Consider the following 19,641-nt stretch of genomic DNA (forward strand, 5'->3'; position numbering starts at 1 on the left):
CTCTTTCAACAGTAAAGATCTGCCCATTCAACTTAAGGCAGGATCCATGGAGGTCAATAGACCTCCCTTGAATAAAGATAGTAAAGAAAAAGACATGGTCGTAAACAGAAGAGTTCTCCACCCAATTCGCCTACACATAAATAAAAATGGCCACTTTGATACAATGAAACTTTCAAGGTTTACGTTCTAATCTGGATGACATCAAAACACTGATTGCTTCCTACCATCCTGTATGTCTTTCCTCACAGGAAACATTTCTGAAACCTGCCGATACAGTCACCTTGTGGCAGTTTTCTTTGCACAGAAATGACAGGCTGTGTGGTGGACAAGTGCATGGAGGGGTGTCACTGTTGGTTAATCAGCATGTGCCCATCCTGTCTTTGCTACTCAACACACTCTTCGAGGTGGTAGCTATCTGTATTTCCTTGGGTTGTACCATCACTGTATGTTCTCTCTACCTGTTGCCTGGAGAGACTTACAATCAGTCAGACCTTGATGCTCTCATTGAGCAGTTGCCATCTCTCTTTTTATTCTTGGGGGACTTTAACGGACATCATACTCTGGGAAAGTGCTGATATTGATGGGAGTGGTTGCTCTGCAGAGTGTATGCTTTCTGATCATAATCTTTCTCTTTTCAATGCTGTTTTGCAGACTTATTTTCATGCACCTCATCAGTCTTTTACTTAACTTTTTGAAAATGGCCATAACGTCAAATATCTTGGAACAAGGACTGGAAAGGCCAACCAGAGGTAACTGACAGTGGTTTTTGTGCTTACCTGTTAGTCTTCCTGGCGAGTTATGATAATTACAATTATGCTACAGAAAAGCCTTTACAACTTGTATTGCTGTAGTTTTTCTCTTAACGTTGTAGATTAGATTTGTTTGTTTGTTTTTTGGAATTTCGCACAAAGCTACTCAAGGGGTATCTGTGCTAGCCGTCACTAATTTTGCAGTGTAAGACTAGAGGGAAGGCAGCTAGTCATCACCACCCACCGCCAACTCTTGGGCTACTCTTTTACCAAAGAATAGTGGGATTGACCGTCACATTATAATGCCCCCACGGCTGGGAGGGCGAGCATGTTTATGCGCGACTCGCAGCGAACCCGCGACCCTCAGATTACGAAGCGCACGCCTTAACGCGCTAGGCAATGCCGGGCCTAGATTAGATTTAAACATTGGTTTTATTCTATTTATGTTTTTTTTTACCTTAATTTCCTTTTATGAATTTTACTAAATTTACTTTAATTTTAACTTTTTACCGGATGTTTGGCACAGATAGCCTCACTGCTTTTCGCCATAAAACACCAAATCAACCAACCAACTAACTAGGTAACCAAGTTTTTATGTCTATTACAAGTTATATTCATAAAACCATATTTTTTGTTCCTTTAAAATGTGATATAAAAAATTTACAGTGGCTGCTGTAACATTTGGCATATTTTTATATCAAACTGTTGGAGAGATCAGTAGTGCTACATTAGCTTGTTTTAGTAATATTACTTGTTTTGCAATTTTTTTTATAGCTTCCAGAGGCCTATTGACCTAGAAGATTTGGATGATGCTGTGATTGCTGAATGTGGAAAAACTGAATCAAAGTTAATGCAAACGTAAAGAAAATAAGTATTGTAGAATATCCTGTATTATCTATATTTGCATATCATTTAAATAAGTGGTTTATTCTGGAATAAAATTCAGAATTCAATTTTTAAGTTTTATTTTTGTTAAAACATTACATAAACACAGGAATATAAGGCACATATAAACAGTTACATGATGTGTAGAATTTCAACCTTTCAGAAGACAGGTATAGTAAGTGGGATAAAATATTACTTTTTTATATCCCATTTGTAAGCAGTTCAGTATGGTGTAGAATAAGAAAAGTACTTGAGTTGTATTTCATCAAATTTTATCAAAAACTTACAACAGATATTGCCAATTAAATACTGTATAAGCAATGAATACTCAGAAAGAAAGTAAGATAGAATATTGTGACTCTATACATAACTTAAAGATGTCAGTTGATGGGTTATCATACAAAGTGAAAGTTCAGTGTTAAGTTATGAAATACTTTAGACTTTGATTGGATACTTATAGGGTATTTTATATAAGTTCTGCTTCCTGATGTAATTCACATTTTAGACTTGTAATCATGATGAAAAACCACACATAATCTGGTTGTAGGGAAACAAGTAGAAATGCAGTTCAGTGTTAAATACCTGTTTGAAATTTATCTTAATTCTAAACTTGTAAATTTCTAATCAAGTAGACTTACTTTTGACATATTGAAAGTCAAAATACTTACACTGAAAAGGAGGAGACAATTGGAAAGACTCATAGAATTGTAGGACAATAGGCTTACCACATTTGAGCTTTAAGGCAGATGTTAATAACATAGACTATAACAATTGAAAGATGCAGAGCTGAAGTAAAAGTTAGTGGATTGGAATCATAGGAGAAATGAGGAAATGAGTAGGATGGACTACAACAGCATACCTCAATGCCCAAGACATCCTTTAATATACAAAAGGGGGAAGTGTTAGCAGCATGAATTTACCTGTGAAGCTGCCACATTCTGCATATTGTCACAGGTGGTGGCACAACATTTAATCAGGGTAAGATCCAAATGTATTTTCATGTATTCATAGCAGAAGATTCTTGTAGGAATAGACTAGTAATATTTATGATTGGACATGCTTCAAAAGATAAGGCTTTCTTCCTTTACGTCAAAAAAAGAGGCCTACATCATGTAACCAGTTTACTCACCAGGCACCCAGTCAGAGCCAACAATAGTTGCTACAACCCTAGAACAGTGCAATGAGAACACCAAATATATTAAGGAAAATGCAGTAAAGCAATAGGGTGTTTCCCATCTTTGTTGGAACTATGAGATGTCATTTGGAGAACAGATATCTTTACTATCTCAAATACTACTCAAAGACCTCCATGCAGTGAAAGAAAATCTTTCAAGGTTAACTGAAAGATTAAACAAAGACATATACTTTACAAAATAAAGTAACCAGTTAATGTGTCAAAGGAACTTAACTACATTATTAAAACCTGCAGTGAAGACTGTAAGATTTGATCATAACTGAAAAAATAAAGAGAATAGCCAATCACTAATAACTGTCAAAACAAGAAAGTTTCATAACTAGGCACATTACAGTCCACCCCCACCAATAGTATTATACATGAACTTGAAAATAATTGCTAGTGTAGTAATTAATAGAGTGAGGTTGTACGTAAACTTGAAAATAATTGCTAGCATAGTAACTAGTAGAGTGAGGTTGTACGTGAAAATTAAAAATAATTCCTAGTGTAGTAACTAGTTGAGTGAGGTTGTACGTAAACTTGAAAATAATTGCTAGCATAGTAACTAGTAGAGTGAGGTTGTACGTAAACTTGAAAATAATTGCTAGTATAGTAACTAGTAGAGTGAGGTTGTACGTGAAAATTAAAAATAATTCCTAGTGTAGTAACTAGTTGAGTGAGGTTGTACGTAAACTTGATAATAATTTCTAGTATAGTAACTAGTAGAGTGAGGTTGTACGTAAACTTCATAATAATTGCTAGTATAGTAACTAGTAGAGTGAGGTTGTACATAAACTTGAAAATAATTGCTAGCATAGTAACTAGTAGAGTGAGGTTGTACGTGAAAATTAAAAATAATTCCTAGTGTAGTAACTAGTTGAGTGAGGTTGTACGTAAACTTGAAAATAATTGCTAGCATAGTAACTAGTAGAGTGAGGTTGTAAAATAAACTTGAAAATAATTGCTAGTATAGTAACTAGTAGAGTGAGGTTGTACGTGAAAATTAAAAATAATTCCTAGTGTAGTAACTAGTTGAGTGAGGTTGTACGTAAACTTGAAAATAATTGCTAGCATAGTAACTAGTAGAGTGAGGTTGTACGTAAACTTGAAAATAATTGCTAGTATAGTAACTAGTAGAGTGAGGTTGTACGTGAAAATTAAAAATAATTCCTAGTGTAGTAACTAGTTGAGTGAGGTTGTACGTAAACTTGATAATAATTTCTAGTATAGTAACTAGTAGAGTGAGGTTGTACGTAAACTTCATAATAATTGCTAGTATAGTAACTAGTAGAGTGAGGTTGTACATAAACTTGAAAATAATTACTAGTATAGTAACTAGTAGAGTGAGGTTGTACATAAACTTGAAAATAATTACTAGTATAGTAACTAGTAGAGTGAGGTTGTACGTAAACTTGAAAATAATTACTAGTATAGTAACTAGTAGAGTGAGGTTGTACGTAAACTTGATAATAATTGCTAGTATAGTAACTAGTAGAGTGAGGTTCTATGTGAACTTGATAATAATTGCTAGTATAGTAACTAGTTGAGTGAGGTTGTACATAAACTTGAAAATAATTGCTAGTATAGTAACTAGTAGAGTGAGGTTGTACGTGAAAATTAAAAAATAATTCCTAGTGTAGTAACTAGTTGAGTGAGGTTGTACGTAAACTTGATAATAATTACTAGTATAGTAACTAGTAGAGTGAGGTTGTACGTAAACTTGAAAATAATTACTAGTATAGTAACTAGTAGAGTGAGGTTGTACGTAAACTTGAAAATAATTACTAGTATAGTAACTAGTAGAGTGAGGTTGTAACGTAAACTTGATAATAATTGCTAGTATAGTAACTAGTAGAGTGAGGTTGTACATAAACTTGAAAATAATTACTAGTATAGTAACTAGTAGAGTGAGGTTGTACGTAAACTTGAAAATAATTACTAGTATAGTAACTAGTAGAGTGAGGTTGTACATAAACTTGAAAATAATTACTAGTATAGTAACTAGTAGAGTGAGGTTGTACGTAAACTTGATAATAATTGATAGTATAGTAACTAGTAGAGTGAGGTTGTACGTAAACTTGATAATAATTGCTAGTATATTAACTAGTAGAGTGAGGTTGTACATAAACTTGAAAATAATTACTAGTATAGTAACTAGTAGAGTGAGGTTGTACGTAAACTTGAAAATAATTGCTAGTATAGTAACTAGTAGAGTGAGGTTGTACGTAAACTTGATAATAATTGATAGTATAGTAACTAGTAGAGTGAGGTTCTAAGTGAACTTGATAATAATTGCTAGTATAGTAACTAGTTGAGTGAGGTTGTACGTAAACTTGAAAATAATTACTAGTATAGTAACTAGTAGAGTGAGGTTGTACGTAAACTTGAAATAATTACTAGTATAGTAACTAGTAGAGTGAGGTTGTACGTAAACTTCATAATAATTGCTAGTATAGTAACTAGTAGAGTGAGGTTGTACGTAAACTTGATAGTAATTGCTAGTATAGTAACTAGTAGAGTGAGGTTGTACATAAACTTGAAAATAATTACTAGTATAGTAACTAGTAGAGTGAGGTTGTACGTAAACTTGAAAATAATTGCTAGTATAGTAACTAGTAGAGTGAGGTTGTACGTAAACTTGATAATAATTGCTAGTATAGTAACTAGTAGAGTGAGGTTCTAAGTGAACTTGATAATTGCTAGTATAGTAACTAGTAGAGTGAGGTTGTACGTGAAAATTGAAAATAATTGCTAGTATAGTAGCTGGGAGAGTGAGATTGTAAATGAATTTTAGTATTATTGTTAATGTAGTTACTTAAGAACTGTTAGAGTAGGATTTTGTATAAATTTAGTATTTTTAAGTAAAATTGATTGTTTGAATGTGTACTTATTAATAGCTACTAAAAACTTATACTTGTAATTCTTAGTTTCTTTATATACTTAACACTGACATTGATAAGTTTAACATATTACATTAATTAATATTAATTATTTGTACATTCAAGCAGTTACTCAGAATTTTTGTCAAACCACAAAATTTGCATTGAGTGGTTAACTCTTTTACATGTAATTTCTATGGAATGTTGCGACCTGAAAGATTTCAAAGTGGTTCAGTCTTAATGATTAATGATTTTTCATTGATATAGTTTTTGTATAGTGAAGACTGCTTCTGATTTGTAATTTAATTCACTAAAAGGAATAATCAGGCTTTCTGGAAATTAAGATTCACAGTATAAACTGAGTGGTTTTTTACTTCAGTTTTATGAAATTATAAATTCCTCTGGTTTTGATCTGATTAATACTATTAGTATATGTGGTTTTTACATTTTATAGTGTTTTGTCATATACATTTATGTTATTGAATGAAGGCTACAAATATGTCTTGTATTTCATTAATAAAAATATTTATAGTAACCAAATTATTGAGTGAGAGTAAGTTTTATATGCATGTAATAATAGTTTAATGTGTAATCATATATACGAGTAATAATTCTGCCTTTGCAAATTTTATTATAAATGTACATTTCATAATGTATCTTTAACCCCACAATCCTATGAAGTTTTCTGCATCGGCGCTTTCTAAACTGTTTATCCACTGAGATGCTTGAGCCTATGACTTTTTATTTATAGAGTCCAAAGAATATTCAGGTCATAAACAAATTTTACACAGATATTTTATCACTATTTACTGTTGGGGTCCCACAAGAACTTTACAAGAGCAATGTTCTGAGTGATTTTAAACTTTTATTCTTGATTTCTGTATGGTATATATATATATATATATATAGTTGGTGGTCTGAAGTATCAGCTGTGCTTGCAAACAAAAAGGCTCTAGAAGGATTGAAAGGTGACAGACATAAGTGCCTCCTCTCTTGCATCGACACTTTCATAACACTTCAGGTGAGATATTTCTCATCTCTTAAATGAAATATTTATTGTACTTGTAATTAATCCTAGAAGTAGTTTACTCATCAAATATCTGATTACCATATAACAGTTTATTTATAACTTAGCCGATCTTTGCTAAATAATTTCATACATTAATTTCACTCTAACTTATTTATACTTTAATTCAATCTTTTAGTCCATTTTAGATTTGATACAACTTGTTTGTGTAACATAACTCAAATTTGTGTATTTATAATGCTTTCTTAATTTACTTTATTCATGAATAAGCTTAGCTTTATTTCTTTAAACAATTAACCAAAATTAAGCTTATTTATATTTTGGTTTCTTCCACAACATGAATACAATATAGCATGTCCTTTACCAGTGGCTAATGGACCTTTTTCTTCCACACACTGATGCTGTACTGATGAGAAAAGAAAAATCATTGACCCATTGTTCAGTAACAGTACTTGGGTAGATGGAGAGTACCTCAAAACTCATAAATATTCCTGTGGAGAATTTTAAAATGAAATTCCATTTACATTACAGCTGTAGTATGTGGAAGAAAGACTGGCTTGTATATCTAACAGCCACAGTAAATGAGTTAATCTAACCCAGATATCCAGTGTTATCCACATTCTACATATTAATCTAGCCACTAGAAATTTAAAATGTATAAGCTAGAAGTCCAGTTTGTTTGTTTTTGTTAGTTTAATTAATTTTTAACTGAATGTAATTTTTTCTGTTGTGTCAATATAATCTAATTGTATATTTTTTCATTATTTTAAAATTTTGGTATTTTTAACTTTTTATTTAAAATTAAATCTGCCTGAAGTCTAATTGTGTTTAATTTTATCGATAGGTAAGAGATCTGTTGCAGCGAACTCTCAGTTCCATCATTGAAGTGTACAAAACTTCTGTTAGCAGTATGTGCCAAGCACCTGTGATGAAAGTTGTTGTAGTTGTATCTAATGGAAAATTAACATTATGTCCTTTACCAGAAACATTGCAAGCTAGTATCTGTTCGATAGTTGCTGAGGTAACTACTGTTTCATATGTCTTCTTTTACTAACATTTATTTGTCACACATTACCAAATTCAACTTCTGTTGTAATCTGTTAATCTTTCTTCAAGTATATGTAAAGGTCCTTGTAAATCTGTTTCTTTTTAATAAACTATACATAAGAAGCTCCGTCTTTTTCTTTTCTCTCGAAATTGTATATTTTTGAGTGTTTGAATATCACTACTTACAATACATAGAAGCTTATGTGCATCCTTTTCCTTTTTAATCACTTTCATGTAAATATTTAAATTGAACTGTCAAGCAAGTGTGTCTCTATAAAAACTACTCCTAAATGTATGTATGAATTTTATTTTTCCCTCCTACAGTTTATCTTAAATGAATGCAAACTTTGCATATAATTATGTTTTCTGTATTACAGTTTTTCCTAAATATACGTAGCTTCCATGTACAAATTTTGTTTGTACTGCTAGTTCAATTCCTAATATCTAAGCTAACTTATTTTTATGATTATCTTCTAAATTTCATAACATTTAAATTTTTGTATAAATGTATCTTGTTACTAAACTACGTTTTTAAGCTTCTGTGTGTAGTTGTATTGTCTAACCAGTCAATACATTAAAGTTTCTGTTTTGCATTTTAAAACTAATATTTACTTTAAAAACTTTAACTTCTAAATCATTTCTATTTCTACTGCATTTGGTAGGCTAGAGTACTTTAATAAGAGTGTATATTTAATTTTTTTTTCCTAACAGATCTTTACTTTAAGGTTATGAAATGACTTTTGGTCTGCATTCAATCTCTAATTGAATTAAGTTAATAAGAATGTTCTCATGTTGAAAACTTCAGTTAATTATAATTGAATACATCACTGATATTGAAGTATTAATTCTAAATAAATTTATATATTTATTTGAAGAATGAACTATAAAACTTCATAAATATATTAATTTCAGTGATAATACATAAAGTAGTTAATATCACATACATGATGATAGAAAACTTCTAAGTTCAAGAAGTCTTTATTGAAATGAATAAAAAACCTTATAATCTGAGTGCTTTTGGAAAGTGGACCTTTCCTCTTCAGGGGAAAATTGCATATACACTGATCCAGGGATTACATAATAATGTTTGTTCGAACTTATATAATGCTTATGATTTTGAGACATTACCAAGAGATAAATCCATCATAAATATAGATTGCTGAATATCTCCACCTGAAGGATGTTACAGCAGGATAACCATAAGGTGAGGTTTAGTTTTTAAATGCTTTAGTTGTGAAGCATTTTCTCAATTTAAATCTGGAGCTATAAATAATGACAGTAAGTATAAATAAAATGAACAGTTAGTATTATTTAATTTTGGAAGAAATAAATTCTGAAATGAATATCCCTTCTGCACAAATAATAACTTATTTTACTCTCGAGTTTATGCAATCTGCCAAAGAGACTTGCAAGCCACCAGGTTTGTGAGAACTCCCACTAATCTCTCATGAATTTTGTGCCACTGCATGATGACATAATCACACAGCAGAACCCTTCACCAATAGAATTGCAACACACCTCCAAGTACAATGATGCTCTCTATGTTCATGCTCATGTATCCTTATTCTTTTTCTCTAAATTATTGTCAACAAACTTATTTGAGTTTGCTGGGATTTGTCAGATTTTGTATTTTAATGTGAATTCATAATTCCATTTGAACTCTTCTTCTGTGATATTCCCCACAATTCAGTGAGAAGTCCTTTATTTGTAACAGCCATTGTCTAACATGTAGTAGAGTTCATGATGCAATCAGGAATAGAAAAGACTGAAGTCTGGGTCCTGACTGCATCATGTACTCCACTGCATTTGGACAATGGCTGTTACAAATGAAGGACTTCTCATGATTTTTTTTGCCTCCAGGTTTGCCTCTGAGAATGTCCTTACCAATTGAAGAACAATCTCAGTTTCATCAAACTTTAAAAAAAACACCTTATGACTCAGGTATATAAACTACATTTCTCTTTCTCTCATATTCTTTGACTCTTTCATTTCTCCATTACACAACCCTTCCCATTCAGATTTCTTAGTTTTTTTCATCTCTCCAAACATTATTCTTCATGTCACTTTCTTTCTAGATCAACTCCATTCTTGCAACTTATGCCTTGTCCTCTTTCTTCGATGGATTCTTATGTTCTTGTTTATGGTCACTCAAACTTCCCATTCCTTGAAACCCTTAAAGCATTCCTTGTATCTACCTTGACCAGTTCCATCTTCTCTGTCCTTTCTCTTCTCATTTGGTTCCTTTATTATTGGGACTTTTTGAAAAGAGATGTTTCACTTTCTCAAGTCCAACTCTCTTTCTTCAGGTCTTTTATTGTGCCTTTTCCCTCCATTCTGAATTTTATGGTGATGTCATCTGATTCTCTTCAATCATGAACTGAAGCTGTCTGTTATCAATCCAACCTCACCTTTTCACTTTTGTCCCATAGCTTGTACCTTCGTTTGCTTCCAATTCTGTTCCTGTATCCTGTTCTTCTACTTCTTTCTATCCAATGTTACACCTGCTGGTCTAATCACTGAGTACTATTCTGTTGGTTCAGGACCTATGGAAATCCATCTGTCTCAATCTGTAGAACTATGGGCACATTTTTTTGTCAATAGATAGGTTACTCAAGTTCTTTCCCATGGTATTGCTTTTCATTGTTCCTTCCTACAGAGAACTCGGGCCATTGTGGCCAGTGCTTCCTGTTGTAGTGTGCTGCAGTGTCCCTGCTGCCCCAAAGGCAAAGATAACAGGGAAACTTGGTAAAGCCTCCTTGGAGACTCTGATAACCTCCCAGCCATACTTATCATAATTCAAGGTTTCTAGCAAGGTCTTGACACTGTTGTATTCCTCTTTGAGGTGCACTGAAAGATATTGAAATTTTAAAAGGTCTAAAATTTGTATAATATAAAATCTTACTATTCAAGCAAACAAAAATTGTCCATTTTACCTTCTAGAGTTTTTTTACAATGCTTGCAAGTAAAATGAGGTGCCCAGGGTGTCTCTTGATCCCCGACAGGCATGCTGAAATATGCCTTATAGGCTTCACACATTTTAGCAGATATTGTCACAGAGTACTTATTCACTCTTGTCTTGATAAATTGGCCATGTACAAAGCAGAATGCATCTGGAGAATGGTTGTAGCTTCTTGATACCGTCTCTGATAAAATCAGATAGGTCTATGTGTTCACTTTGGCAGCTAGAACTAAACTGAAGTGGTGAGTGGTGGGCCCCTGTATATATATATATATATACACTACTATGGAAAGCTCCAGAAAATTGTAAAAGGTTCTTGAAAATTCTGTATCAGCTATTTATCACTGAATCTACCTGGAATGTTTTGGAAAATGGATAAATTTGAAAATTTCATTACCCAGGTCACAAAAGCAAAGTTTGAAGAGAAAAATAGCTCTTTTCCGTTTACTTTAGGCATAAGCAATTGGGAAATAACACGTTTTGCCCAGGAACAAGGAAAAGTAAAAATTTTGTCACATAGTCAAGTTTTTAATGTATGTATTGACTGTTCACAATATAATGCAATATTCTTGTTAAAGAACTTTATTGGCAAGTTTTTAATTTATGTACTGACTGTTCACTGTATAATGGAATATTCTTGTTAAAGAACCTCATTGCCCAGTTTTTAATATATATATTGACTTTCACAGTATGATGAGATATTTTAGTGAAAGAACATTATTGGGAAGTTTTTAATATATGTATTGAATGTTCAATGTATGGATGGAACATTTTTCTTAGAGAACATTATTGGCCAGTTCTTAATATATGTACTGACCGTTCACTGTATGGTGGGACATTGTCGTGAAAGAACTTTATTGGTCAGTTTTTAATACACGTATTGAGTGTTCACTGTATGATGGCATATTCTTAAGAATATTATTGGTAAATTTTTAATACATGTACTGAATGTTCACTGTATTACAGGATATTCTTGTCAAAGAACATTATTGGCCAGTTTTTAATACATGTATTTACTGGTCAGTGTATGATGTAATATTTTTGTTAATGAACATTATTGGCTAGTTTTTAATACATGTATTTACTGGTCAGTGTATGATGTAATATTTTTGTTAAAGAACATTATTTGCAGGATTTTTATATATGTAATGACTGTTCATGGTATGATGGGGTTAAAGAACATTATTGGCTAGTTTTTACTATATATATTGACTATTCACTGTATGATGGGATATTTTTTTAAAAGAACATTATTTGCCAGATTATAATATATGTAATGACTGTTCATGGTATGATGGGATATTCTTTTTAAAGAACGTTACTGGCTAGCTTTCAATATATCTATTGACTATTCACTGTATGAATGGATGTTCTTGTTAAGTAACATTATTGGCTAGTTTTTAATATTTGTACTGAATGTTTACTGTACGATGAGATATTCTTTTTAAAGAACATTATAATCTAGTTTTTAATACATGTACTGACTATTCACTATGTCATGGAATATTCTTTTTGGAGATCATTATTGGTCATTTAATAATATATGTACTGAATCTTTACTGTATGATTATTGGCCAGTTTTTAATATATGCTTTGACTGCTCTCTGTATCAGAGAACATGATTGATTAGTTTTTGATATGTATATGTATTGACTGTTCACTGTATAATTGTATATTTTAGTTAAAGAACATTATTTTTCAGGTTCTAATATATATATATATATAAGTCCTGACAGTTCAGTGTATGATGGGATATTGTTGTTAAAGAACATTATTGGCCAGTTTTTAATACAGTCATGTGAAAAAGTTAGGACACACTATGAAAGCCTGTGTATTTGTGTAACATTTTTAGATATATAGATATTTAATCTCAATTTTAACAATACTGAGAGATTATAGGAATATAACTTAACAATTAAAACTGAAGAAAAGACTTTTCAAGAACTTCTGTAAATGTCATGCTACAAAAATGCATATTTGAACTGAGGAAAAAGTGAGGACACCCTACCCCCTAATAGCTAGTGTTACCCCCTTTGGCTGAAATAACTGCAATGAGACGCTTCTTGTAGCCATCTATCAGTCTCTGACATCGGTCTGACGAAAGTTTGCCACACTCCTCAATGCAGAATTCTGTCGGCTGTGAGATGTTTGAGGGGTTTCTTGCATGTACAGCCCGTTTCAAGTCATCCAACAGCATCTCAATTGGATTAAGATCTGGGCTTTGACTCGGCCATTCCAGGACTCTCCATTTCTAGTTTTCAGCCAGTCCTTGGTGGATTTACTGGTATGTTTTGGGTTATTGTCGTTTTGCATGGTCCAGTTTTGCTTCAGGTTTACTTTTTTTACAGATGGTTTCACATGATCCTCAAGCACCCTCTGATACACAGTAGAATTCGTGGTGGATTCTATGATTCTGAGCTGTCCAGGGTCTGCTGCAGCAAAGCAGCCCCAGACCATGACACTTCCACCTCCATGCTTCACAGTTGGTATGAGGTTCTTTTCCTGGAATGCTGTATTTGGTTTATGCCAAACATGTCCTCTGTTCTGGTGTCCAAATAATTCAGTTTTGGACTCATCTGTCCAAAGAACATTATTCCAGAAGTCCTGGTCTTTGTCTACATTCTCTCTGGCAAACTTCAGTCTGGCCTTGATGTTTTTCTTAGAGAGCAAAGGTTTTCTCCTTGCACACCTCCTATGCAAGTTAAACTTGTGCAGTCTCTTTTTGATTGTAGAGGCATGCACTTTCACATCAACAGTAGCCAAGAGCCTGCTGTAGGTCCCGTGATGACATTTTAGGGTTTTTGGAGACCTCTTTTAGCATCTTGCAGTCTGCTCTCAGGGTGAACTTGCTTGGACGACCAGACCTGAGCATGTTGGCAGTTGTTTTGAAAGCCCTCCACTTGTTGACTTTTTTCCAGACAGTGGAATGGCTTATTTCAAAATCTTTTGGAATCATTTTAAATCCCTCATAAGCTGCTACAATTTTCATTTTGAAGGCCTCAGACAGCTCTTTTGCTCTCACCATGGTGCTCACTCTCACTTCAACAGTCAGGAGCACACCAAACTAAATGTCTGAGGTTTAAATAGGGCAAGCCTCATTTACAATGCTGAGTAACGATCTTCTAATCACGTGCACCTGGTGTGATACACCTGTGTGTGAGTTGAACCATTTTAATGGGAATAAATGTGGGGGGTGTCTTAACTTTTTCTTGAGTTAGAATATGCATTTTTGTAGAATTACATTTACAGAAGATCTTGAAAAGTCTTTTCTTTAGTTTTAATTGTTTAGTTATATTCCTGTAATCTCTCAGTATTGGTAAAATTGAAATTATATATCTATATATCCAAAAATGTTACGAAAATACACAGGCTTTCATAGGGTGTCCTAACTTTTTCACATGACTGTATATGTATTGTCTGTTCACTGTATGGTGGGATTTTCTTGTTGAAAAACATTGTTGGCCAGTTTCTAATACATGTATTTAGTGCTCACTAATTGATGGAATATTATTGTTAAAGAACATTATGAGCCTTTTTGTGATATGTATACTGACTATTCACTGTATGATGGGATTTTCTAGTTGAAGAATATTATGGGCCACTTTATGATATATGTACTGACTGTTCACTCTATGATGTGATATTCTTGTTAAAGAACATTATAAGCAAGTTTTTAATATGTATATGTACTGACAGTTCACTGTATGATGGTATATTCTTGTTAAAGAATATTATTGGCCAATTTTCAGTATATGTATTAAATATTCACTATATAATTGGATAATATTCTTAAATAACATTATAAGGCAGAATTTGGTATAGATATGTACTGACTATTTTCTGTATAATGAAATATTTTTGTTGAAGAACATTATTGACCAGTTTTTAATATGCATATTGATGTTCGTTGTATGATGGGATATTATTGTTAAAGAGCATTATTGGCTAGTTTTATCATTTGTGTTGGCTGTTCACTGTGTGATGGGAGATTTTTTTAAAGGACGTTATTGGCCAGTTTGTAATATATCTATTGACTGTTCACTGTATGATGGAATATTCTTATTGAAGAACATTATTAGCCAGTTTTTAATACATGTATTGACTGGTTAGTGTATGATGGGGTATTGTTGTTAAAGAACATTATTGGTCAGTTTCTAATATATGTAGTTCTTGTTCACTGTATGATGGAATTTTCTTATTAAAGAACATTATTAGCCAGTTTTTAATATATGTATTGACTGCTTGCTGTATGGTGGGATATTCTTGTTAAAACACATTATTAGCTTGATATTGATGGATATATGTACGGATTATTCACTGTATAATAGCATATTCTTGTTAATGAAAATTATTGGCCAGTTTTTAGTATATGTACTAATTGTTCAGTATATAATAGGATATTCTTGTTAAAGAACATTGTTGGTTGGTTTTTAATATATGTACTGACTGTTCACTGTGTGATGGGATATTCTTCTTAAAGAACATTTTGCCAGTTTTTAATATATGTATTGACTGTTGACTGTATCATGGCATATTCCTGTTGAAGAACATTATTGGTCAGTTTTTAATACATGTACTGAGTGTTCACTGTATGGTGTGACTCTCTTTTATGCTCATTTGTTAAGCAAGTGGGTAATTGTGTATTTTAATTGGTGTATGTAAGCAGAGATCATTAATATAAGTCTTAAAATTGTAAAGTAACAGAAGAGATGCAAGGAAAATGAAGACCAACGTTTTTAAATTTATTAGCTAGTTACAGTAATACGATGATTTGGAGTAAACAGTTGAACGTTAAATTACACAGTGTTTTAGTTTTAAATATTTAATGTTATGCTCTGAACAGTGTGACACTAATGTTTCTGAAATGTATAGATTGATTCTGGAAATTTTGAAACTAATTTTTTCTGCTTTCATTTTAGATTAATAAAAGCATGAAAGATATTCCAACTGTGGCAAACTGGTTGGCTGAAGGAAGTAATCACTCCACTCATGAAACTCTTTGTATTGGATTACCAAAAGATATAATGGAAAATGGTGTAAACAAGCTGAAGAAGATTTTGTTTCCACATTTTCAAGACCTTTATGAGCTAGTACATTATTATGGTAGGAATGTGAATTGGACAATTCAAAAATTAATTTGAACAATTGATATTGCATCTATTTTTATTTTCTTCTGCTTAAATGAGAAAACTCTAGAATGAAGTTTACAATATCCTGATTGTGTAATTAATTTCAAAACTTATCTCCTTTCAAACACTATTGTTATTACTCAACTGTTCGGGTTACTTTCCTTTGTAACTTTCCTAAGCAATGATCAGATTCTATTTTCCACCACACTGCCCTTGGCGATTTCTGTCCTGACACTATCCAACTACTTTATTGAGCCCTCCATCTTGGTCCTGAATATAAGTACCTTCTACAGATAATATTATCACTCTTTCTTGACACAGTTTTCACTAACGAGTTATCTCTGTAATTTGACTGTTGGAGATACTCTGAGTTCTTTTAGCATTACCTAACTGATTTTCATAAAAGAAAAAAAACAACCTTCATTTAGTGACCCAATATATAACAAGATTCCCACATTTATCTATCCAGCATGGAGGTAAAGCAGGTTGGGAGGGGGGAAATTGTTCTCAGTCTAGCTTATCTATAGTGAAATGGAGAAACATATTCAGTCCATCACCTTCCTCTGTTCTGTTGGATTCTCATGAAGCCAATTTGGATCAGCCATTTCTAGCTCCTTTTCTGTAGTTAGTACATCAAATGTGTGATGTTTTGAGTCTGCACCTTCCTTTTTTGGTGGTAAGGTTTGAGAGTGTGTATTTAGCTCTATCACCACCTTCTGACATTATAGTAGAGACAATTATACCTTGTCCATCATGCTTGCCAGAATAACAAGCTTTCACCTACTACCATCAGGTGGAAGCATATTTTGATTCTCAGAAAATGGACCTGCTTCAGGACATCAACTTGAATATATCACAGTTTTCTAGAACTTGTCTGACCCTCACTGATGTGCTGCATTACTTATTATCCCTGCACCTTTTTTCAGAAACATCAGCAGTCACCACATCAAGTTGATGATGAGTTAGGACTGTTGTTAGCATCCATCTTGGGTCAACTGCCAACTTTTGCACTTTCCCTGGTCCCTTGGCTGGTATATTGTAGATCGTTTTAATAGAGATGAGTTGATGGAGGATGTTTGTATATATTCCTGTTGGTGCCTTTCATGGGTTATTTGAGGCTCCTTTCTCCAACCCTTAATTTTTGCAGAGTCTTTGGATTAAAGGGCTGATGTTGTCCATTTGCATTCATCCCTATCATCATTGGCTACCAGAGTTTTGTTGGTCAAGGGGGCAGTGGGGAAAGTTATTTCATTTTTTTCTGGGTTTTATTTTTCTTTGTTTGTTTTGCTTGAGATTAGCTTCAAATAGTCAGTCTTTCTCATATAAATAAATTCCTAGAGTGCCCAAAGTTTTAATACAGTCATTTCTCTCTTTGTGGTTATATATTTTGCCAGGACTGTGGGTGATCAAGTTCAGTGTCTGTGTCCCCTATCCAAACATTGTTTTACTAGAGACATCTGACTACTATCTACATTTGACACACAAGGATAAGGTGCTGCAGTTCATGACTCTGCCCTTCATACTGGCATCAGCTCCATATGTGTAATGCCATATTCTACACATTTTTCTTCTCACCTTCATTTCCAGGGCCTGTGCACACTTCATTACATGATTGATTTGCTACTGCTGGCACAATCTCGTTAGTTCACAGAATGTTACGCTCAAACTGCTTTCTGAAGCAACTAAGGCATGAATTATTATCAGAGCTAAAAAATCTCTTCACACTCTAACAAAATATATCATCTACCTGGGTGTGTTTTTAAATACATATTTCAGTTGTGCTCAGCCAACTCCCATCTGACTCCATACTAAGGAATAAGCAGTTCAACTCTTACTCATTTAGTAATTAGATCAGGGCATTCCTCTGCTGCCATCTCATCCAGTGATCCATTTTTTCATGCTGTCTTTGCTTCAGGGATGAGGCGTATATCTTAGTGGTGAATACTTCCAGACCTGTGGATTGACTACACATTTTTAAATGTTCTTGTTCAACTTCAAAATATAAATTATTCATTAATATATTTTTATAACATTCGACCACAGCTATATAACGTGAATTACTGGTCACTTTTTAAACATTTTTATAACGGCAATATATTAAACAGCTATTTAGTGTATGAACAAAAGTAACATTAAAGAAAAAAATAGTATACTTTTCTATGATACACATAAACAGTAGTTGTTTACTGTCTGTATTATCACAAATTTTATGTACTTTTGAAGAACTTGACATCCAACACAGTCTTTCACATAGTTTTTTTGTGACCTTTAGTTTCGTTTCTCTATACAGCTTCCAAGTATGAATTTCTAGTGAATGGAGAGGCTGAAAAGCAAGTTAACACGTTTATGAGAGAAGACCATAAATTTCAGGAAATATATGAAGTGAGTTTGTATTAAGATAATAACTAGTGTGTACTGCAGATTTTTTAAAACTTGGGAACACTTAATCTTGGCTTTTTGTGGTAAATATCTGATCTATTTACTGAAATGGACATCATCAAATTACTTTTCTCTGTAATAGATGTTTGAATGATGTACTAAAATGGATGTTATTAACTTACTTTCTTCAAGATACTTGTGATAGACATTTGAATAATTTCAAATAATCTTCTTCAGGATATTTATGAAGATAATTTACATGATTTGATGAGATATTTGATATGTTTAGAGTATTCCCCTTTATGATAACTTCACTGGATATATGAATGATGTATAGAAATATCAACTCATTTCAGTACAATACCTTAGCACCTCTCATAATAGCTTTTCTCTTCAGTGCTTCCATCTGTATGTACCATATCAAACACAGGGTAGGTGGGAGTTTCAGGGCTAGTAACAAGTATTTGGTTATGTGTTAGTATGGAGTTTAGATCTCTCCTCATGCATATTTACTTATGTTTTTTTATAATACTTTTAGAAATATTAGAATTCTTCTTGTTTTGAGAGTTAACAGTTGATTTTTTGTAAATCTCTTTAATTAATGTGTGTGTTGCATCACTGTTTTCTGTTGTATTGTTTATCTTCTAATATAGCTCATTAATGCTGTTTTATTTATATGGTGATGTTTGATCCTATTTTGGAGCATGATTTTTGATTTCATCTATGATATTGCAAGGTGTTAATTGGTTATGGATGAAGGTTACTTATTTTGCCTAATATTTATTTAATTGTTTTCTGAATCTATAAGTTTATTACAAATTACGTCAACTGTGAAAAGAGAAGTGCTTAATATCCAAATATATATATATGTATAGTAAAAAATAGGATATTAAAAATAAAAGAAACTACCTAATTGCTAATAACACACTCATTTGATCCTAAAATGCTAGCATTAAATTTCCTGTCATTAATGACATGTAGTATGGGGTTATAGTGACTCCACAAAGATGTTCTAGGCTTAATGACGTATAAAACCCAAGTCTAGTAAATAATGTACCACACTTTCATCAAAGACACTACCAACATAGAAATAGTCTTGCCCAGGACTTCTGTTAAGACAGTAATACAGGCCAAAACTATTTAAGAATTTAGTTATGATAAAAGTTATTAATTAGTAATTAGGTTTATCCATAACAATTATAGCTGGGTTGGTTTGACTGGGCTGTGAGTAACTCAGTTTTATATCTCAACTTGACATTTTATTAACTAACAATATGTTTACTCTTTATTTAATTTACTCCTATAAATAAAAACCAAACATTTTGCCTTTATGTTAGGCATTTCATACCTTCAATACTGGAACCATGCATTTAATCCTGAAATAAATAATTACATTTTAGTTCTTCAGTAACT

At 32.6% G+C, this 19,641-nt stretch overlaps 1 protein-coding gene and 1 long non-coding RNA gene across 6 annotated transcripts in view; both read left to right on the plus strand.

Moving 5' to 3' along the window:
* The window catches only part of LOC143241890 (uncharacterized), a 153,565-nt gene that overhangs the window by 26,021 nt on the left and 107,903 nt on the right, over positions 1-19,641 (plus strand). The window lies entirely within an intron of this gene.
* Positions 1,523-19,641, plus strand: part of LOC143241993 (dynein axonemal heavy chain 12-like) — a 35,849-nt gene continuing 17,730 nt past the window's right edge. The window contains exons 1-5 of the mRNA XM_076485336.1: positions 1,523-1,607; positions 6,597-6,708; positions 7,559-7,735; positions 15,640-15,823; positions 18,140-18,231. Coding sequence (XP_076341451.1) covers positions 1,600-1,607; positions 6,597-6,708; positions 7,559-7,735; positions 15,640-15,823; positions 18,140-18,231 — 573 coding nt within the window. The 5' untranslated portion in view covers positions 1,523-1,599. The remainder of the gene's footprint in view (positions 1,608-6,596; positions 6,709-7,558; positions 7,736-15,639; positions 15,824-18,139; positions 18,232-19,641) is intronic.

This window comes from Tachypleus tridentatus, unplaced genomic scaffold (assembly GCF_004210375.1).
Source record: "Tachypleus tridentatus isolate NWPU-2018 unplaced genomic scaffold, ASM421037v1 Hic_cluster_1, whole genome shotgun sequence".
In the NCBI taxonomy this organism is placed as follows: Eukaryota; Metazoa; Arthropoda; class Merostomata; order Xiphosura; family Limulidae; genus Tachypleus; species Tachypleus tridentatus.